Genomic DNA, 23,565 nt, shown 5'->3' with positions numbered 1-23,565 from the left:
CAAAAATTAAATATATGCACTTTCACACTTCTCTGATTAATCTAAAAAATATAAATGATAAACTGTTTAAATGGTAAATGTTCAAAAACACGTATTGTAGGCGTATAACCACGATCCCTGTTTAGTTTTTTCTATCGGAGTCGAATACAGGAGTTGGTATACAAGAAAGCATTGTGCAGAAGAAGACGTGTTTAATAATATACATTTAATTTATTTCTAACCACAGACGAACTTTAATTACATTTTCGTTCTAAAGGTTACCTTTAAATAAATTTCGTGGTTTAAAGGTATATAGGTCTAATGAAGAACAAATGAGGAAAATTCTTCATATTGCGTTTCATGTATATACTACTTGAGCTTGTCGTAAACGTAGTTTTTAGAAAAACAAAATCGAAACCCTGACTGGTTAACTAATATAAAAAAGACAATAACTACATACTTTGGGGCAAGTCTAAATCAGCATAATATGCCAATTTTTGTAACAACAATGACTCTTTTTTTATCACACGTCATTGTTGCTAAAATGTTCTTGTATAATAACTATAGCCATGCGTTACCAACAAAAAAGACTCCCTGGGATATATTCTGATTAATATTGACATTGGACTATTGCCACTCCGGGGTATCAAACAAAGGAGGGCAATTACCAAATAAAAACATACATATCACTAAATATTTAACAGCTTCACACTGTGCGTATCAAAATAATGACAAATTTGCAGTATAGATCATATATACTGACATTAATTATAGTATTCTACAACGATGATCTATTATATTAATTATGCCAAATCAATCCCCGCCCCTGTCCAATAAAAAGAGGCTGCCGCCCCTAAACATACATAGGTTTTGTTATAAATGGGGGACAGATAAATTTCTAATGCCGCATCACGAAAATGAAAACTCAATTCACTTCTTTCATTATAATAATGCTACTGTACTTTATTTTAACAGTTTTGTTGTTGAGATTGTTCACGAAAAACTATCCCGAAAGTGGAAAATGAAGGACGGTACAATCCACACAACGTTGAGACAGTATAACCCTTAACATAACAGTGCACAATATTCTCAACATCAGAGGTGGTTCCTTTCACAGGTGTGCATCGAATCGGGTGGCCCCTGAAAGGACGGGTTTTACTCTGTCCGAATATACCCATTTATGTCATTGTTAGATAGTCTGAGAGGGTGGGTTCTAATCCTGGGCTAATCACTACCATAATTTTTCTAGAAAGCATGACCTTAAATGGAAACCGTAGGTTGGTAATTTGTATAGAAATAAGGTTTTAAATCAGTTTACATTTCAAATACTCTGAATTAAAGTTAATCAATGACGTCATTGTTTATTGGAAAAAAACAAAGGCAAAAACGATATGTTTAGTGTACTTTCTTTCAACGCGTCCATAAAGAAATTTCAAATCGTGCAAGTTTTCGAATTAGAAGTAAAGTTGTAAATCAACTCATTGAGTCACTTGAGAATTGTCACGATATTTCTATGACAAATGGGTAAGACTCTATGGAAGATGATGATTTTGGAAATTGTTTTTACGTGTTAACATTTCAAAGAGAGAGGAAAAACAGCAACATTTTGATTTGTGATCAGAACCTATAGGCCTATTCGCCGCATTCGTGATTGCTGGTCAGTCTATCTTATTTGAGTGGGTGGTATCACTGTAAATTAGTTAAAATTGAATCGGACATGGCCTAAAATTTTACCAGTTATATACTGTTCAAAAATTGTTAGTTATAATCTAATTTAATAAAGTGATACAAAATATATTGTAACATAATTCGCTAAAAACGTAAAACGAATACTTGATCAATGTATCTTATTCACATTCAAAAAGTGGATATTTAATATTCTAAATTTCAAACTAGGATGCAATGCTAAAGCTCTGTCCACACTATCAAACTAGTTTGACAAAAAAGTGTGATTTGCGTTATCGTGTCTATATCACATAAAGTTTGAGAATGATTTGTGAAAAACTGCGTGTACCTCATAATAATAAGCTTGGTTCACACTGACGGATGATCCATTGCGTCATATAATGATTGGAGATATTCTTTGAGTGGGGTTGGTGAAATCTGTCCATTATAGAGAATTTATTATTTTGTCGATTATGATGTTTTCCTGTCCTTTATATGTGTTGAGGGCGCTGTTGTTGTCCAAAATAGGTACTTTCCATATAAGGACTGTCCATCATAAGTGTCACTTTGCGTTGTCGGTGCGTCATTGCATTGCGTCCAAGTGGGAATAAAGCGTGGATATACCGCAAAACCCAGGCTTCTTTTTTTTTATGAATCTTGGGTGGGCTTCTTTTCGAGAGGGGCTTCTTTTCGAGATTTATTTTGCAAACCAAAGAGGAGGCTTCTTTTCGAAAATGTCTCCTTTTTTAGATTGGCATCTTTTTACGGTATTTTGTTGTCACATAGTTTTTTTTTAAGTGATTAATTATGCACAATATCATAATGATCATTATTGCTTTGTTTCCCAACAACCCAGGTATACAGTTCGATTTGTTGCAGAACTCAACATTTTCTGGTGCTAAATTCGGTGTAAATCATTTGGTTAGGGTTTACACATGTGACGTATTAGATCATCTTCCGCGAACCAGAAGTTTTAATCAAGTACAGGATTACAGACGTCAAAAATGACATGAACAATTATAACAAAAATGACATAATTGAAATCAGATCATCAATAATATACCTTCTTGCTGTATGTTGTTCTTTAAAATATACTGTAATGTATCTGTCGATTGACATATTATCTTAATAAAAGCCAGCAGCCTTTTCAACTACTCCCTCGCAAATTCATTGCTATTTATACTTACTTGATTTACCAAGTATCACAGGATCTCTTCTGAATGACTACTTGCTAATTTTTCTTAATATTTGTATGGGATAATAAAACTTGAAATTCTGAGCCCCGAATGATAACAATTTTATACCATTCATGATCAAATTGAAATAATATTTATTAACAAATGTTTAATTTGACATCATATGCCATAAAAATAAACGTTATCTCTCATATCAATTTTCTTAATCACACGGTACCTCTAATCAGTATGTTGTATAAACAGGCCTTGGATGCTTCATGGTTTACCCTACTAAATTGTCATACAATCCAAATGGCAATACAATCAATATTGTAAGTTTTATTCAACAACATATTATTCAAATTCATGAACGGATAACATTATTAATATTGATAATTAATAAATGTTTTAAAATAACAAGTAAAATGCTCGTAAATCAAGTTTGGAAATATGTTCCTTCTTATTTTGATTTGTATCTTGTATTTTAAAATATGATTGTGAATTGATCTATTAAATAATTTTAAGAAAAAAAACAACAATTTTTTTGAATGGATGTACGACAGGATATATACGTTAAAACGACAGTTGTGTAATTTTTCTAATTTGTGGTTGCGAGTCCTCATTAATAGTAATCCTTTTGCTACTTTTGCAGTTCGTTATGAAGGTCGAAGGTCAGGTGTGGGCCACGTGTGAATGTTGTTAAATCCGTCATTTGTTTTTGTTTATATTTTGAGTAAACAAAATAAACGTTGATGGAGTTTAATGGTATTTCTAATTACAATTGTTATATTACTGTTATTATTATAGAACCAACTAGTTGTGCCCAAGGGAGTTAAGTTGAATCATAAGATGGTCTAGATGACTTGCGCCTGGCTGGTGATCTGGAAGTGATGGGTTGGAGTCCCACTCGAGAGGTAGGTATAAACATGGAAGAACAATACATTTATTTTTTAATTTTTCCTCCACTTAAAAAGTAGTATTAACGACAGTAAAACCAAATTCGCATGTGCAAAAGTCTTGGTCGTCGCAATTTAAAGCCCTAATGCCTGACGATGACAAAATCAAATGCGACGGTGATAAATATTTTGGCACACACGACGTTTCATAAATATACTACTTAAATAAAAAAGACAATAACTAGCCTATGATGCGGAATACTGATAATAATCATAAACTGTATTAATCAAAATCAGCTTCAACACTTGTTGAAGTTCAATAAAGTGACTTTTAAAATAACACTATTCCTTATCTCGGCTGATATGTACTACAAATGGACGTGTTGAAAACATTGACCGTTTATTTAATGCTTTAACATGTACACTAATGGCCCGATCACACAAAGAGTGTTTATTTGACAAATTGTTAATAAGGTTTAAACACCGGGCTTACAATCACAGTGTTATGACGAACGTCGAAACTGATTTATGGTCGCGCGTGAAGAAACCTGTAGACAGATGCTTTCCCTGAGATGAGTCCTTATGCATTAATAAATAATATGACACGCACAGATCAGAAGATCGCATGAATGCATCATGTGTGTAACTTCTTTCCTAAAGGTGTGTTCACATGCACTATATCATATCCTAGTTAAATACGTAAGAACTCGTGTGTAATCAGTAATAAAGGTTGGTTACCACTTGGACGCAGCGCAAAGACGCAAGCGCGAGGCAAAATTGACCAATCACGACGAGATAGCTCATCCACATTACCTGTCGCTTCACTTGTGATTGGTCTTGGATGATCTATCGCTTTTTAAGTGGTCAAATTGCGGCGCGTTTGACGTCCGTGCGTTTGCGTCCAAACGGGGAACCAAATGTTAACACGTCCAAACTTCCAAACTTCGATGTATATCTGATATAATGTTAGACCTCACACGTTTGAAAAACGAAAGGCGAACTGTATTTCACAGGTAGAGCGTCAAAAACGAGATATGAGATTAAACGTTTTGTTTACAGAAGAATGCAGATTTTAATTAGGCCTATTCAATAACTTGAATAATTTCATAAATAACAAACTTCTCAAACGTCATCCGGGAAGATTGATGAAACTAAACGTATCATATGCAAATCATTTAACGATTAAAGATTAAACATGATTTTTAGTGTGGTAGGTAGGCCAATACTCACGTTTCTTTTTTCTGTATTGGTTTTGTATGCTTTATTCGATTTTAAGCTATATAAGCTCCTTTTAATTTCTAGATCCCTCTCCCCTATGCGAATTAACTAAGCATACAAAATGCAAACTTCGAATGGAAATGTTTTGGAAATCATACCGACACTAATTTAAACCAAAATGATGGCAACACGAGAGTGCTTTTGTATTGTTATATTGTTGTCAATGTGATTTATGGCGATTAATCTCTTGAGAAATAAACGGTAACTTCATCTTCATCTGTACATTTCTGACTTTATGATCCATGAAATAACTAAGCACACACTGAGGCGCGAAGAATGTCATATTCTATTTTGCTTTTGTGTTTTAGGCCTACATTCCATTAACAATCGGTTATACAGTAGGTATTCTATTTGTCTGTCCGTGCATTCCAATATTCGTCATTGTGGTTCTACACGCGGTTCCTATAGCTAAAATTATTGTTGTTTACTTGGAAGAAATCACGGCTAACAAAAACATGTTTACAGAGAGAGATGGACAAAAGCACTTATAAACCATTTCCAAAAGGAGATTTCATATCATTTGAATGGTGGCTGTGTTGAGTCTGTTCCTAAGCCAAGCACGGCATGAGGATAACTACTGAGCTGTATATACAGTAGTATATAACTCTTCTTCTGTCAGGCTAGTACATAAACATCAAATGACATGATGCATTAGGCCTACTATGAAGTGGCCTAATATTAAATTTAGGCCGGCCCGGTAACAATTTGATTACGTTTTTGCGGGTTGATAAAATGTTTTACCGAGTGGGTGTTGTTTTGGAAAAAGTTGACTGTATTAATCAAATAGCATATTATTATATAGTTTAATTAATTATTTCCTTGAGTGGGCGGACATATTATTACGTCATAACATTGCCACTTCCTTAAATCGAACGAACTTATAATTATTAGAGGCCTATGTCGGAAACGACTTCGAAAATTAGGCCTACATTGTAAAAATGTCATGCCTATTATTAAATTATTGTTACTGCAGAGTGCATGTATTTATTTTATATTACTTTAGTTCATAATATTCTAGAAGTTTCTGCCCTATGAATATTCATTTCTTCTGTTACTTTCTTATTTGCATTCTCATTTACATATTATTTGCCAAGTGTGCACAGTGGGCTGTTTCTCCTTTGTTTTCCTTTGTCCTAATTTTCTTTTGTTCTGGTCAGTTGTTGTTTGCCTGTGCAAGGGTACCAGGTTTGTGCAAGTGCATAAGCAGCCATTATTATTATTTTTCTCTAGCTCTACAGTTTATTATTTACACTTTATTACTATTGGATATCTCTGGGATTTTACTTTGTTTTGGAATTACTTTGCAAATGTTGACATTATTGTGGATGGTGCATATTAAAGGAAGTACTTTAAACATTAAGTTTACTCTTTTAATTTCTGTATGTTGTGAGAGCTGCGTACATTAAAACAAGGAATCAACAGCAGCTGACCTAATTGGTAGATCCAATTAAAATTATTAATAGGCCCTAATGATAAATTTGTGGTGAAGTTTAGACAAAACATAAAGCCAATAATGCTATAATACATATTTTTCGTTTTGACATATGCTTTAATTTTAGGTAACACTTTTAATTTAAATTCCTCGACTATAATCATGGAGTAAAGAATACTCCATGCTATAATACAGTAATAATAAGCCGGTGTTATGTATGTTGAGAGAGAATTTAAAGTTTATTTTTTCGTTGGTGGCGCTTTTCATAAAACCACCGTGAACAAAATGGCAGCCCACAGCTTGCATGCAGAATCATGAAAAGAATAACAGGTTTACGAAGATGAAACGAGTTAATGGAGAACACATCCAGTCAGCTGTTTCACTTCATTTGAGGAAGAGACAGTTTGTGGTTAGTATAACATTCATATGTCAATAAAAGCCGATTTATTTTGAGCTAGAATGGTAGGATGTAGGCCTAGGCTAGGACTAGCACACACAGTGTGATGTGAGAGATTGTGTTACGTAGCTAGACTCGCCTCTAGCAGGCGCTTCTTTCCATTTTAGGAAAGGTTCACTAGGCCTAGCTAAGCGCATAGGAGAGTAGGCAGAGAAGTTGTGTGCTTTTGTTAAGCACATGGCAAGGCCAATAGAAAACTTGGCTAGGCGGATCAGGTGCCGTTTTCGGCCACCTCGACTTGTATGGACTAGGGCCTAGCCTATACGATACCATTATAAAAAGATGGGAAAATAAGGGTGTCCCATTTATTAATTGAGTGTGTTAAAATACTGCTTCTTTTGTTCTTTTGTTTTTCTTGTTGTTTCAGCAACAAAGGGAAAACAACTACGCCCTGCATGCTGTAGAATTAATTTCAGTTTTCAAGTTAATGCAGTATATTATGCTATTTGGCTCTTTATTTCTAGGCCTATATAATTTTTACAGATTTATAGATACAGAAAGTATATATAAAGAAAGTTTTTATTCCAGTTACAAATAAAAAATATAATTTACCTAACGATAACACAGTAGACATTTGATAACGATGACAGTAGTATATTTATCACATACTGATTATGGATTAGTGGATTACGGTTGAAGCGGCCGCTAGTTCAATAACGGTAATTTGTATGGAACGCCGTGTGCGCTTTGATTGTCGTTGTTTTGTAATTTTTGATTGTCATTGTTTCGATCGACAGGTTTTCTTTTCCTCGGACGTATTTCGTAAATAACAACCTACATTATTAATATTATCTAATTTATTCTCTTTTTTTACAGATTGAATGTGATACGTTCTTTTAAACGAAATGGCGAATCGATGATTACTTAATTTAACTGTTCTAAATGATATAGGCCTATATGTTTAATAAAGTCAATAAAATACATTGTGGTGTTTGTATTGTATATTAATATAATAAGCCAATTATTAAGAATAATATATATATTTTTTCAATAAAGTATAACAAAATATATATATATTTGTTATTGTATATTAATATATTAGTAAAGTAACTAAAGTAGTACGTGTTCGCAAACATAATTTAATTACAATAACATGATGACATCAATTTATTTATTTAATATCCTAAATTGTTTTATACCTTCAGATATATAAATATTGATCAATTTAAAATGAGTTTTAAATAATAAAATAAGATGCAAGTGTCTGTACGGTACGGTAATTAATTACGCGAATTTCTGCTAATAACTCGACTGGCGGCCGGCTAGGAATAGTGCTGTAGAAGGTCGCGTTTTCGTCTTTACGTTGCTTTATTGAAAACACAAACAATGTATTACAATGGAATAACACTTAAATGTATAACACACCCTATTACTAATCAATAAAAACAAGATTCGATAGTACAGTGTAAACTAAACGAGATATAAAAATTCGGCAATACCGTACGTAAATTATTATTGCAATAATGTATAAAGATTCGATGTAAATGAGATATAAATATTCGGCAATACCGTACGTAAATTATTATTGCAATACTGTATAAAGATTTGATAGTATGTAAATGAGATATAAATATTCGGCAATACCGTACGTAAATTATTATTGCAATACTGTATAAAGATTCGATAGTATGTAAATGAGATATAAAGATTCGGCAATACCGTAGTACGTAAATTATTATTGCAATACTGTAAAAAGATTCTATGAGATATAAGGATTCAGCAATACCTTACGTAAATTATTAATGCAATACTGTATAAGGATTCGATAGTATGTAATGAGATATAAAGATTCGGCAATACCGTACGTAAATTATTAATGCAATACTGTATGAAGATTCGATAATATGTAAATGAGATATAAATATTCGGCAATACCGTACGTAAATTATTAATGCAATACTGTATGAAGATTCGATAGGAGAGTGCTCAAGAAACGTCAGGTCATGTCAGTTCAACGTTATTTTTTATGTATTTAAAAAAAAGGAGATATAAATAAACAAATAAATAGTACGTAAATGAGACATAAAGGTTCAATATAGTATGTAGATTATGATGCAAACGTAAATTATTAATGATTCGATAGTATATGTAAATATATTTAGTTAGTTAATATTAAAATACAAATAAAATATACATTGATTTATCGGCAGGCAAACTTAATTATTATAGAAATATAAAGATTCGATAGTACATGATTTGGCTTATATTTATTGGTTTGACCATACATACAGCTGTAACTCAACTCGCCATAGGCCATGGCGTTGACAACGACAATCAAAGATTAAAGCGCACATGGCGTTCCATACAAATGACGATATTAAACTGGCGGCCGCTTTGGTTGGCGGCCGCTTCGACCATACTCCCTGATTATTAGGTAATCAGTAAAACAAATAAACATTATAATTTTGTCAATGAATCTGTACCATTTTGTTCCCAGAAAACACAGCGTTTGACATTGCATGTTTTTAGGTTTGGTCTTTCTAAAATGTTTTAAACACGTTTTTAAACGTTTCTGTGTAGAAATACATGTTCTAATTGAACAACATTTGCATCAAAACGTTATAATAGCGAATGCAAAACGGAGCTGATAATGTCGCCATGAAGAGGATTGATTGGTGTCTTCCAATATAGCATGGAATACATCGGCAAAAACATAAACATTCTATAGTACAAATATCCTGCTTTACCCCAAAGAACCGAGTTTCCTCAAGCAGTACAGCCTTGTAATTAACTTCTTAACTACGATCATGTCCACCCATTTAGCTTTAGTCAAACACTACTCCCAGATACTTATAATTGTTAACAATCTCTACTTCCTTTACTTTAATTAATGTATACTATCTGACCAATTATGTTTTCGAAAATCCGATCCTTATTTCTTTCGTTTTATTTATGTTTAGTTGAATATGATTTATCTACCAATAGGATTGGGCCGATTGGAATGCATTTTCCAATATTCTTTTACATATTTCACAACATTATAGAGTTTAGGTAATTTAACCGATTGTAATATAGTATTTAGGATATTTTAATATCGATTGTACTGTAGTATTTAGGATTTTTTAATTCCGATTGTATTGTAGTATTTAAGATTTTCTAATTTCGAATCCGATTGTACTAAAATTTAAAGTGTTTAAATCCAGATAGGAATAACATAGGCCTAGTATTTAATATGCTTTAATTTTGGTTATACTGTAGTGTTTAGTTTAGTTTTTATATAAGTAAGTAAGTATACCTACTTATATAGTTTTTTTATTTATTTATTTATTCATAGGAATCACCTTTATATCGGTGTCACACATTTATCAGTTAATGGTGCATCCAATTTACAGACAAAATTACAAATAACATAAGCCACAAAGTTCTAAATACTAATACATAACATCAAAACAAAATGTAAAAAAATTAATTAATTAGATCTGTATGAAAATACATAATACGTAAATTGTACAATATATATAACTACAAAAATAAAAACAGAACAACAAAAATACAGGATAGGCCTAATAAATAAATAAAACATACAGATACATCCTCATAGAGATGTCTGTAGCTTGGTTACTATATTAATCAATTTGTTGAGAGAGGTAATGCTGATAACATTGTAGATCTAGTAACCCATGCTTTCATTAAATATTTTTTACAATAAAAATCAAAGATTTTTCCTAATGTTTCATTTTCAGTGAATAAATTGTCTAGCATAAAGTGGTGTTTTAATTCCTGAGGTCCACAATTAACATACTTAATTATTGTCTAACAGAGTTTAATGAAGAACATTTAAATAAAAAATTGTTTACGGTTTCTTTTTCGTTAGTACTGTACACATCTTACATAATCCTGTGTTACCGTATGATTTGACCAGGATTGTCTACGACCCTCAAGATCTAGAGAGTTTGATCTTTCTTTAAATTTTAAATTGATACTCTTAAAAAATTTGTTTTATCTAACAAATATTGTTCAAGGTTTGGTTCCTTTATACATAGTATATTCCGTTAAACGTTGTTTTGCATGGAATTTCGTTTTGCTTTGGGCCTTTGAAAACCACCTGTTATGGGAAATCGGAAAAAAGCCACCCCTGTAAAAAGCCACCATTGTAAAAAGCCACCCAACAATGGACTTTACCATTGTAAAGTGGGAGTGCTGGACAATTAATTTTTATTTAATTGTGTTATTGTGAATAGCAATTTGGGTGTAGGTGTTATTTAGAAACAATATCAAAGCTAATCAAAGGGATGCCTACACTTTTCATGTTACCTCTTCCAAATGCCACTGCCAAAACGTCAAACACTTCCTACTTGTTATGATCAACTTGTTTATTATTTTTCCTAAATGGCTTTATCCAGTTAGTAGATGGTTCTTCATTAAATTTGTCTATAAAATTTGTTTTATTTAAAATATCTTTAGTTAATATAGTAATTGTTACAAGATCTTGGCATTCCCTATAACACAGTACCTAATAATAACATGCCTTATAAAAAGTACATGCATTGCTAGTTTTTGATGTTCTGTATTTTACCTTGTTGTTTGTACTGTAGGTTACATAACAGAACAATTGTATTGTCTTCCCATTCAATAGACAACCTTCTGTACATAAAACATAATCCACCACACCCCTATCATAATAATGGTATAGTCCATATAAGTCGAGGTGGCCGAAAACGGCACCTGATCCGGCTAGGCTAAGGTTATAGGCCTAGGCTAGTAGTAGGTCAATTGATGAAAAGATAACTTCATATTTTCTTATTACAGGATTGTGAAGGTTCTAATCAAACTGAAATACCCCTTGCTCAAGACATTGTTTCTATGGCAACAGATGAGCTACTATTGGGAATTGCTGGGGCTTCACGGGCTATATCCAATGCCTCCTGGTACAGTAATAATTGTTAACCTTTTTTACATACAAACTTTCACAACTTTTTTGGAATTTGGGGGTTCAAAACTCTGTGGACCTTAAAATGGGCCATCCCGGTATACATGATGTGCAACGGAAGCCATCTTGCAGAGATGACAAGCAGTCATGACCAGTCAAGCGCGACATTTTTTTAGAGTTTTCTAGGAATCTGAAAATAATCTATACTTGAGACAATTGCGATCATTTTTTATGTGGACATACATGCATTTTTAACTATCATGTTTCAAAGCATATGGTATGTGTAAACATGACTAAGCTCTCCCAATCCTGGATATTTTCAGTTCCAGGTTAACATTAGAACTCTTCGACATGAAAAGCTAAATACTCCTCACAGAGCAGCCTGCAGGAATGTGACAACCTGATGTTATGATATTAAATTGAGTGTTATTAAATAAGAAACATTTTTTCTTTCAGTGAAAATGACACTACTGTTTATGAAGAGCAGTACAAATGTTTTAAACTTTTTATTGATGGGGCTATTGAAGATTATAAGGTTTGTATTGGAAAAAAAGTTTATAAAAATTATTTAAGAAAAATGATAATGTTCTAGGTGTGTTTGAATTATGTTTCTTTAACCCATGGATGTATTAACTTTCCTAGGCTTCTTTAAAGCAGTTGTACTTTCCAGTTTTTGTACACCTTTTTCTTGACATGATTTACGCTGGACAGAAAGTAGCAGGTAAGTTGACACTAATTGACTTCATAAGAACCCCTCTTTTGAAATAGCCCTATTCAGAGTAACACCCAGAGTTTTTGCCAATATATGTACCACATCCTAGGTGATTTTTAATACTGGTTGGTGCCAACTTAGCCTTGCAAATATTACTGGCAAAACCTGTTTCATAAAAAACACTTGGTTTCCTACTATAGATATTTAGTCTAAATGATGTTTATTTTAAAACAAATTTCTCATTTTTACAGCTAAAATTTTTTATGAGAAACACAGCCAAGATTTTGCCGTTGAACCTCATCAGCAACACCTCATCGGACTGCTATCAGGAATCGTTGACCGCATGGACATTTTAATGAATCCTGCTGTAGAGTCATTCAGGTGAATTGAAATTTAAGTTACTACAGTGGAACGCACCTTTAGGACACCTCTATTAAAGGGACACCCATATTCAGGGAACTCCTCCTGTGAAAATACTACTAATACTATTCTAGAGACACTCCTATATGCCAATACTTTTTTTAGTTAAGGATATCGACCATGTACAAAATTGGACAATTTTTAAAGCGCTTTGTTTTGTTTTTTTGGTTGTTTGAATTTATTTATATTACGAAGAGACATTTAATGTGATTATCAGTTAAGAGTAAACATATATTACTGTAAATTATTAAATGAGAAACACCACACCCATTTATTTATAACAATGTTATCTTGCAGGGAAGGTAAAGCAGTGGTTAAGTTTGACAATCAAGTACTAGATTACCTGCTTAGGTTTCTCCAATGTTGTAACAGTACTGTACTTATAAAATGTCTGGACCAACACATTGCATTAGAAGGTAACAATTCTCTATATTATAACACTAAGTGCCAATTGTGTCTCATCCCTTAATGCACAAGGTACCCATTTGTACACATAACACACCAACATAAGATTTTAGCTCCTTTTCACATATTGTACTGTATGTATTTTATATGTGAATAAAGTTGAATGGAAATGTCTTGCCTAAGTATACGAGCATTGGAATGAGCGTTGGATTCGAATCCACAATCCGAACACACTTATGGTTTGACACGATTGATCACATGCTGAGCATTGCTAGACTCCAACCTCACAATTAGGGGTAGTACATAGCGCGTTGAAGTTTTTATAAATATGTTTAGAATTTGATCACTGTACACCAACCTGTAGTGGGTACCAATATTGGTTAGTTGAATCAAACTATTTTACTTTACATCCAATAGATTGAATGTTTTTAAACCCAAATCTACCATTTAATTATTGCCTTTTACAGTAAAATTTACGTTTGATAAATCTGTTGTTATTTTTTTCAGTGACAGATTCTTCTAACACTGCTTCACCAGAAGAAGGCAAAATGCATCCACATCTAATAAAGAAACAGGAGAGTCTGGAGAAAAAGTCTGCACACACAAGCTCTCTTGATCATGTAATTCATAAGGTCCAGACAGGGCCTCCTTCTATGCCATCCATCTGCCATTATACAGTACTCAATACAAATCAGAGGTGAGTGTATTATTTGGGTGGATACAGGCTGAGATCATAGTTGAATCAGAGGGCAATCAAGCCCTGGCTGTAGAAAGGTGTACAAAATGGCCTTTAGGATGGGTTCCCCCATATCTTATTCCTCCTCACCCCTTATTCCCCTTTTTTTCCCAAAATCCTGTATTTGCAGTTTGGGTTTGTCAGCATAGACATTTTTTTTTGTCTCAAGAGAAAATACATCTTTAAATAAAAGTTTTCATGTAATGAATAATTATTTGCAGTTTTATCAATTCTCAAGCAAATTAAAACTATTTACTACAGTATTATATTTTTAGTTTGTTTTTACTTTAGCATTTGATTTTACTTGTAGACTTGCTTGCACATCTCTATCCCATGATGCTCAGTTGCTCTGTGGGGGATTTGAAAACTCCAGCCTGCAGGTGTGGAGTCTAACGTCCAAAAAACTTAAGAGGCAACAGAGGGCAGCAGATGTTAGCAAAATTCATGTTGCTGGTGAATTTATAGAAGAGAAATTAGAAGCTGAAAGGTAAAGATAAATACATATTTATTTTATTTATCAAAAAAATATTAGAATGAAAGAATTATCCAATCTACAAAATAATCTTGTACTCTGTAATGATTATGACACATGGAATCGTTACACAACAGCAACTGCTGATGATAAATTACAGTATATTTTAGGTGGAGATTCTATCGCGATTTGTAAAGAATCTGAGACCTTTTTTGATTTGTTTTGTAAACAATACACAAGAGCTGCATGGGAGAAACGGTCATAACTTAAATCTCCCAATATATAGATTATTTTTCTTTTGTATTGTTGCTTTTATATATTTGTATTTAGATTTGTAAATAGTATACACCTGTGATAACAACTATAGGTCATCAGTACCTGATGTTGAAACACAATGGTTTGTAATGTAAACTCTTTACTATATTTTATGTTTATTTTTATATACCTCTTTATCAACTCAAACCTATGATACTGTAGGACAATTTAATACAGTACCTATATTACCATGTTGGTAATGATTTTTCTTTTATATTTTTGCAAACAGTTTAAGAACCTGTATCCGTCATATAATGTATTGTTTTGATGTATTATGTTAAATTGGATGCACCACTTCTGTGTGTGCCACCGATGCAAAGGTGTCATTTCCTAATAAATTATTATTATTATTTATTATTGTTATAGGCAAAGATCTCGTTTAGGCTTATGCGTACGTTTATAATGAAAAAGGGGTACTATGGCAAAAAATATATATACCCTTCTCGCATAAAAAGTGTATTTTTTGTATATTGATGTGTCAAAAATTCTATAATAATCTACCAAGTACTATAATATGTAAATCTAGACATGCTATTATACTATCTATATTTGTTAACAGTGTTGGCAGTGACAGCAAGACTCTGCGTGGACACAGTGGTCCTGTATACGATTGTACATTTCTAAAAAATTCAAATTTACTACTCTCATGTTCTGAAGACTCCACAGGTATGTAAATATAAACACAATCAACCTTTAGATAAATAAAAGAAAACAATTTTTTTATTTTAATTACTTTTTATTACAATAAAATTAATTTATTGAATTTTTCCAATTGGGTTTTTTGGTTAAATGTAACCATTTATTTTGTCATTTTATAAGTGAAAATATAATGAATTTTTTTTATGGAAGTGATTAATTTGTGATGATTAATCAAAGTAAACTATTCTGAAAGTCTGAATTAATTAATCTTCATTTTTCATGTTTTTTGGATATTCTTTATAGTAAAATACATTCTGAAAATAAATTTCCAATTTATAAGAGATTAAAGAAACGTATGTTAATTGTAATTTCCAAAAATAAATTTTATACTCTTTTTGATTCTTAAAAATACATTCTGAAAATAAACTTCCCATAAAAAAGGGGTCCAATTTATAAAGATTAAGAAAAATGTATGTTAAATCAAAAATATATTTTATTTAGTTCGTTCATGGGACCTGAACACATACACAAACACGTCATCGTACAAAGGACACAATTATCCTGTATGGTGCATTGACTCGGGACCGATGGGGATTTACTTTGCGACCGGGTCAAAGGACCGTAGTGCCCGGCTCTGGTCACTGGAACGATTGTACCCATTGAGGATTTACGCAGGGCATTTTTTAGATGTTGATGTAAGCTGTTATTTTTTTTTTTTTTTTAAAGTAAATTTGGTTTTATTAAAGATGTATTGTTCCCCCCCCCCCCCTGAAAAAAATTTTTTTACAATTTTTGTTGTATATGCCATTTCAATATCATATAATAGTTATCCACTTTTGAACAAAAATTTGATAAAAAAAAAAAGAATTATTTACCTTAAAAAATAGTCAAATTGGCTGAATTGGTTAAATTTAACCATTTATTTTTGTCATTTTATAAGAGAAAACATAATTTGTTTCGGTTTTTTTTTTACGGAAGTGATTAACTTGATTTAAACTACAAAATAACCCATTCAAAGTCTGATTTAAATAATCTTCATTTTTTATGTTATTGGGAGACAATCTGAGCAATTGGTACATCTCATGAGCTGCCACAGTCAAAACCTTTTTTTTTTAAGAAATGCAATTTTATTTTAATAATGTGTTGTGTCTAGTTTTAATGAATATAATTAATTATTAAATTTATAAAACATTAATAATTATGTTCATTTTTATTATTACTTTTCAGTGTATTAGGTTTCATAGCAACAACAATTACTTAGCAACTGGGTCGAGTGATAAGACTGTTCGTGTGTGGAGTATACAAGATGGGAAATGTGTGCGAATATTAACAGGTCACAAGGTAATGTATTAAAAGTTTTTATATAACACCTAAATAAATTCATGTCATTTGATTGGACGATTTTGGGTCACATGGCATGCAACAGTATGCACTATTAAACGGTCGTTCAATAGTACTTTTTTTTGTGTACGGAAAAAAAATCTGGTAGGAAAATATTTTTTGTTTGTACTATTGCTTTTGAAATACAACAGCGCCACCTATTTTGTACTTCCACCAAGACGATATAATGTTATGAATTTTTGGAGAGATATATTTATTAATTTAGACAAAATAGGCATTTAAATTAGTTTTAGATCGTTCGTATGATCTTGATTAATTAATGGGAACATCTATAAAACTTTGGGATCTAAATAAATAGACGTGAAATATAATATCTAATATATTATTAAAAACCAAATTTTACTGTTTTAACAATGTGAAGGTTATTCAATCTGATTCAAATGACAGGAATCTATTTAGATGTTACATAAACAAATAATGAATTTTTTATATTCATGTAATGGTACAAATAATGGCATTTGGTTAATGATGAAAGGTTATATTTCAACTCGGCTTTGCCTCGTTGAAATATAACTTTCATCATTCACCTCATGTTATCTTTATTTGTACCATTACACTCATAAACATTCATTATTTGTATAATACACAATCATTATAAATATGTTTTTAAGCTCTGTCTACACTATCAATATGTGTAATGATGAAAAGATCCTGGTAATGATGATAACATAATTATATAGTCGTATTAATATTGTTTTTCCATTCTTTTTAGGGTTCAATTAATGCTCTTGAATTTTCACCTGATGGAAAAGTATTAGCGTCAGCAGGTAAGGTTTTGGAATACTTAATGCATTTTTTTTGTTTCTGTTTATATATGCTATATAAGAATGAACAATTTTATTATAACAGCACAATTACAGAAAAAAATTAATTTGTTATTGTAGGTGAAGATCGTAGAATTCGTTTATGGGATCTAGCAACCGGTCAACTTTTAAAAGAACTGCGGGGTCATTCAAACACAGTTTATGGGCTCAGTTTTAGTCCCAATGGTGCTATGCTTGCCTCAGGTAATTTGAAACTAATTAGTGGTATTTATCCATTGTGATTAGATGATGATGAGGCTGCCATGCCAGTGATGTTGGATTGGTGTGAGGATACCATTGATAGATTTTTAAATTACTTAATTTCTGAGATTTATCAATTTGTTTAACTTGCATTTCATTATGTTTTTTTTAGGTGGAAGTGACAATATTCTAAAATTATGGGATGTACGCAATACATTCAGACAAAATCAGTAAGTTTTTTTTTTCTTTTTGTAAAATTTATCCACTAGAATCGATTTAAACAACATGGACAAGCTGTATCTTTGTGGTTACTTGCCTTCCAATGACAAGGTCAAGGGTTCAATACTGACTCATGACTCTTTGAAAAAGTATGATAAATTTTAGTTAGTTTAGAGTTTGTCGCTGTTGGATTCGTTAAAAAAAATCAACCAATCAGATATGCTAGTTTGAAACCCGGCTCACCAATACACCTTTACCTCCCGCACATAAGTCTCTATTGTTTTACTGTACTCTCTCTATTTTACAAAATCAAGTTAATTTTGTAAACTGTACTTAAAACTGTATTGAAAAAATGTATTAATTACATTGTAATGTTTTAGGGAGTGCAGCACAAACTATATAAATTAAAAATGTTTATCGTGATTAATTTTCAAAATATTATGATAATCCACCTTTTTGTCATCACCTAATATCAATCTAGATTATCATATCTCCATGGTTATGTATGATTTAAATACACTTTTACGCAAAAACCTAATTAAAATCTTTTTTTTTATTATGTTATTGTTAAATTTCATTTTTTCCTCAGAAGTGAATCTTCGTCGTCATTAGAACTTCTAGGAAGTTTTCAAAGTCGATCCTGCTCAATACAATATTTACAATTTTTCCAATGCAACTTGCTGTATGCAGCTGGTGCTGGCAGTTAGACACATTTCAGTTAAGTTTTAATTTCAGTTAAGTTGTTTGGAAAATCCTTTCAGATACCAATGTTCTTCCGAGGCAGATTTTACCAATAAAGTTTGCCAATAAATTGATTCGGATATTATTAAAATAAGAAAATAAAACAATAAAAACACCACTTGTCTAGTAGTCGTAAAGCTAGGCATTAAAACCATTACACAATTAGAGCAATCAAAAGCTATATTTTATCAATTACATCGATAAATTCAATATATTTGACAAGTTTGTGTAGATTTACATACATCTTACACTATAGCATTCTGTAGCTCACTTAATTGTCCGAAATTGGTTTCTAAATTGGTAGAATACTAAATATCCTTTGTGCAAAGACATCAAAGACACCATCATTTTATTATTCAGCATTGCTGGTGTATTTTGTACTATAACATGTGTTCTTCATAATGCCAAAAATGTGTGTTATATTTTAATACCTTGTTCTATTCCTAATATTTAAGGGAAGTTATTTGTTGGTAAAATACTTCCTCCATAATATTCATATTGATATATACAGTAAGGTCAACGACCTTTGCTACTCTGCATAGTCTGTGGAAGTTGCTATGCACATATAGTAATTTTTTGTTTTTACATGATGTTTTTACATACTGTATTTTTACTGCCATATCACGACGCTAAAATGTCTTCAAACTTGAAATTTTCAAAAGATTCTCAATCCTAGTATGGACCACTACAGTAGTACATCCGCTTTACGGGCACATCATTTTAAATCTCTTCATATCTGCTTCCCACGTTCCAACTGATATTTTATATACAGTTTTTTAGGCTTGGGAATTTAAAAGAAACAAATATTTGATATTGGGATGATGTTTTTTATGAAATCGTGTTGCGCAAGAAAATTGGTATAAGAAAAAAGGGAGTGGGAGATAACTAAGGAAGGGATATATTGATGTATTTAAAAACATTTTGAATAATGTTTCTGATGAATAATTATATACATAGAACTATAATTTATTTTAATTATTTATATTAAAAAATAGTCATTAATTTATCGAACCTAAAGCAAACAATGATCGATATTTAATATTAGTAGTACAGAATATCTAATGCCAGTATTATGTTAATGAATTTTTTTTAATACTTGAAATATCGAAACATATATTGAAACAAGTATACCTGATACAAGGCGGGTATGTTATTAGTATATATTTATATAAGTATTAAATATTAATTCTGCTTTTTAATTCAATTTGGTCTTTTATTTCGGAATCCATTCAAAATATTAATGTTTTCTTTAAGATTTCTTTTCTCTCTTGCTGCTTACGTTTCAAATTTATCATTTTTTCGTTTATTTATATAAAGCTAAAGGAAAATAAACAGAAGAAATGACAATGCTCTGATTGACGTCATATCACTATATTTGGATTCATTCAGAATGCTCTCTCATTATCATATCAATTTACACTAATATTCTCTCTACATATGAAATCCATTGGTTTGATTTGAACATACATCATAATAGGCTAGCCGATTTTAATTGGTCATTATTAAGGTTTTGAATCGTGATGGGTTATGTTGTATTGTATTTTACATAGCCTTTGGATTTATTGAACATAATTATTTCCTCAATATGGCCGTAATTTTAAAATATTGAATCCTAGTGGCAATAGCATTACAAGCATATGTCGTTTATTGTAGTATGCACCAGTTATACAGTCATACAGTATTAGATTGACATAGTAGCTTAAACTAGTTCAGGAGGTAGTCTAGAGAGATGATTAAGTATCTCGGAAACTTAATAATTCTACATAATACAAGGATTTAGATGAAAGCGGGAATTATTTAATAGTACGAGTTTCGAATCAATATTACACTCGCCTTATTTGCAATAACCTACATTATGTTGCAGTAATACCGTGGGATCTGTAATAACATGTGTAGGCCTATAAAGTATAACGCGTCCTTGAGACAAGTCTATTTTAATGGAAGGACACCCTTTATGCAGAGTTCACCCCTATTTCCTAGGGGAAAGTTTACCGTGAAACGAACATAGGGGAATTAATAATATGCAAGGCCTAATACGATCAAACCATGTTCAAGGGCCATCCCTTCAGAGGACACTTTGTTAGGTAACGAAAGCATGTCCCCTATATGAGTTCTACTGTATACCAATTTAGTGTTATATTAGTATTATAATACTGTACAGGCAGTAAATTAAAAATTTACCTCACGATACATCCTGGAATTTATATGATTACATTGTAAAAATCAAATCAAAATACGGGCGGTAATAAAACGACATACCTGCAGCTTTGTTTACACGATATTTTCTCTATCAAGCTATCAAATACAGACAATCTTGTGGGTTAGCTTGTTATGCGTTCAAACGTCGCCGGATCTGAAACCTCTAAAGCTTGGTTCCCACTAGAACGTAACGCAACGACGTAAACGCAACGCAAGCGTTTTAACCAATGACAAGCGAATAAGCCATGTGATTGGTCAATTCACTTGCGTTGCGTCCTTGTGTTGCGTCGCTAGTGGGAACCACGCTTTGCTATAACTTCGCTTGTCATTGGTTAAAACGCTTGCGTTGCGTTTACGTCCTTGCGTTACGTTCTAGTGGGAACCAAGCTTTAGTAGTTATATCGGAGGTACGTCAGTACATCGGAGTTGTATTGGAGTATAAGATAATTAACACGAGCACTCACTCGATTTTAACTCGGACATTAGTTCAAATCAGCTTCGTTATATTCTAGTACGTGTGAACACATCTTAAATAGTCTTAATTTATAATATTTATATTCACTTTCACTGAAAATAAAAGAACATTGGAGTTTGTTAAGGTAAAGTACTAATTTGCTAAAAATAAACCCAATCGAAACAAACATCAAACGAATACATACCTGACCTATATATCACGAACATGGCGACCCGGATGAAATGAGTATTTTCAGATATATCCGTCTCGCGTGTGCCTACGATTAAGGCGTAAGTTCTCCACGTGGCATCGGTATGTTTCACGCAGATATCCAAATTAAAACGTAGGCCTACATGCCTATAACCATTCTCATCTTTCAACGTTACAGACTCGTGTGTACTCAGTGTACTTAAATCAGTCATAATAGAATTGTAACGAATTGAAATATAACATCGACGCATTTTTGAGAAAAATAATGTTTTGTCCGGGTCTGTAGGCCTAATATATTCGCTAGCAATCGACTTGTTTATTTTTACCTAAATTGAGTTTACTGTATTTTGTTGTGTTTTACAAAAATCATTTGCAAGTTGTAAGAGAAAAACAACAAGAAATAGTGAAATTACATCAATGTCTCTCTCTTTAAAAAAAACAATATAGATAGTTATTATATTATCACTAAAGCGTGGTTCCCACTAGCGACGCAACACAAGGACGTAACGGCAACGCAAGTGAATTGACCAATCACAAGCGATGGCTTATTCGCTTGTGATTATTGGTTAAAACGGTTGCGTTGCGTTTACGTCCTTGCGTTACGTTCTAGTGGGAACCAAGCTTTATGATAAAACGCATGGTACGAATTTATGTACGCCAAATTCATTTTATAAAACATCTCCAAGCCGTCCAACCGTCATACAACACAAGAGTACATACCGTGAATCTTCTAATAACCCACTCTCTAATAGTAACCTCCCTTATAATAGTAACCCACCTTATAAGTCAATCTATAATAATAACCTACTACTCTAAAGCGTGGTTCCCACTAGAACGCTACGTAACGCAGTGACGTATCGACGCAAAGTGCTGTATTGCGTAATTACAAGTAGGAACCGACGACGCATCAGTGCTGCAAACATCGCAGGTTTGATTTCACGCAGGCGGGGCAAACACAATTATTAGAAGGGCATTTGATTACGTTGCGTATATTACGTTACGTTGGCGTCGCTAGTGGGAACCACGCTTAAGAGTCACAAAAACTATTGACAAAATGACATTTATGAAGTCTGGTCGTTTACGATGCAGCCGTATTTTGAAAACAAGGAGATAATGCATGTTGATCTCGGGAGTGGGGAGGATTGAGTGTTTTTGAGTTTATAAAATAAAGTTAGAGTTCAAACAAATTATTTATTCGAACTGTTTTATTATTTTTCTATGATTTGCTGGCCGGAAAAGTTGAGGTGGGTTACTATTTCAGGTGCCTAATTTAAGATTAGTAATAGTAACCCACTACTCTAATAGTAATCCCCCTTCTAATAGTAACCCACTCTAAAAAACAATCAAAGAATAATAACCCAGGGTTACAATTAGAAGATTTACGGTACTCATAGTTACTGTATCGTCACGGATTCTCGTGCATCTAGGCCCTATATCATAATAATTTTTTTTTAATTTATAGTATTGTTATGCGCAAAATGTCAGAGCGGAAGTGAGAAAATAAGAAAAGAAAAATGAAAGAAAGATGGATGTTTAGTATATTAGTTTAGTATTACGAGGAAGTTATCTTGTTTACTAGCATTATTTTACAGTAACACTATCAGAAAACCTTTTTACTTTTAATTTTAAAGATGTATTGTGCCCTTGACAAAATATATTTTTATTTGTTAATATGCCATGCATTTTAATGTCACATAATAATAATAAATAATATAATTATATATAATAATAATTGAATCGAAATTATTTACCTGAAAAACTGTAATTTAAAGCAAAAAAAATGGCGGCCAGTCAGTGGGTTTTTGTTTGAATTTGACCATTTATTTTGAGAAAACATTATTTTTTCCGTTTTTTACGGAAGTGATTAACTTTATTAAAACTACAAA

General features: G+C 32.1%; 1 protein-coding gene across 2 annotated transcripts in view; it reads left to right on the top strand.

Moving 5' to 3' along the window:
- The window catches only part of LOC140056796 (TAF5-like RNA polymerase II p300/CBP-associated factor-associated factor 65 kDa subunit 5L), a 43,043-nt gene extending 22,905 nt beyond the window's left edge, over positions 1 to 20,138 (top strand). Inside the window, exons 2-16 of one of the 2 annotated variants that reach the window (XM_072102293.1) lie at positions 3,627 to 3,733; positions 11,632 to 11,750; positions 12,209 to 12,287; positions 12,395 to 12,473; positions 12,716 to 12,845; positions 13,182 to 13,300; positions 13,797 to 13,986; positions 14,336 to 14,512; positions 15,372 to 15,478; positions 15,953 to 16,146; positions 16,679 to 16,792; positions 17,565 to 17,619; positions 17,737 to 17,859; positions 18,029 to 18,086; positions 18,665 to 20,138. In XM_072102293.1, the coding sequence (XP_071958394.1) occupies positions 3,710 to 3,733; positions 11,632 to 11,750; positions 12,209 to 12,287; positions 12,395 to 12,473; positions 12,716 to 12,845; positions 13,182 to 13,300; positions 13,797 to 13,986; positions 14,336 to 14,512; positions 15,372 to 15,478; positions 15,953 to 16,146; positions 16,679 to 16,792; positions 17,565 to 17,619; positions 17,737 to 17,859; positions 18,029 to 18,086; positions 18,665 to 18,782 (1,686 nt within the window). In that variant the 5' untranslated portion in view covers positions 3,627 to 3,709 and the 3' untranslated portion in view covers positions 18,783 to 20,138. Of the gene's footprint in view, positions 1 to 3,626; positions 3,734 to 6,705; positions 6,835 to 11,631; positions 11,751 to 12,208; positions 12,288 to 12,394; positions 12,474 to 12,715; positions 12,846 to 13,181; positions 13,301 to 13,796; positions 13,987 to 14,335; positions 14,513 to 15,371; positions 15,479 to 15,952; positions 16,147 to 16,678; positions 16,793 to 17,564; positions 17,620 to 17,736; positions 17,860 to 18,028; positions 18,087 to 18,664 lie in introns of those variants that run through there. The other variant, XM_072102285.1, reaches the window with a different exon arrangement.
- The last annotated feature ends 3,427 nt before the right edge of the window (positions 20,139 to 23,565 follow it).

The sequence above is a fragment of the Antedon mediterranea genome, chromosome 1 (genome assembly GCF_964355755.1).
Source record: "Antedon mediterranea chromosome 1, ecAntMedi1.1, whole genome shotgun sequence".
Taxonomy (NCBI): Eukaryota; Metazoa; Echinodermata; class Crinoidea; order Comatulida; family Antedonidae; genus Antedon; species Antedon mediterranea.
This window is presented reverse-complemented; position numbering and strand designations above follow the sequence as displayed.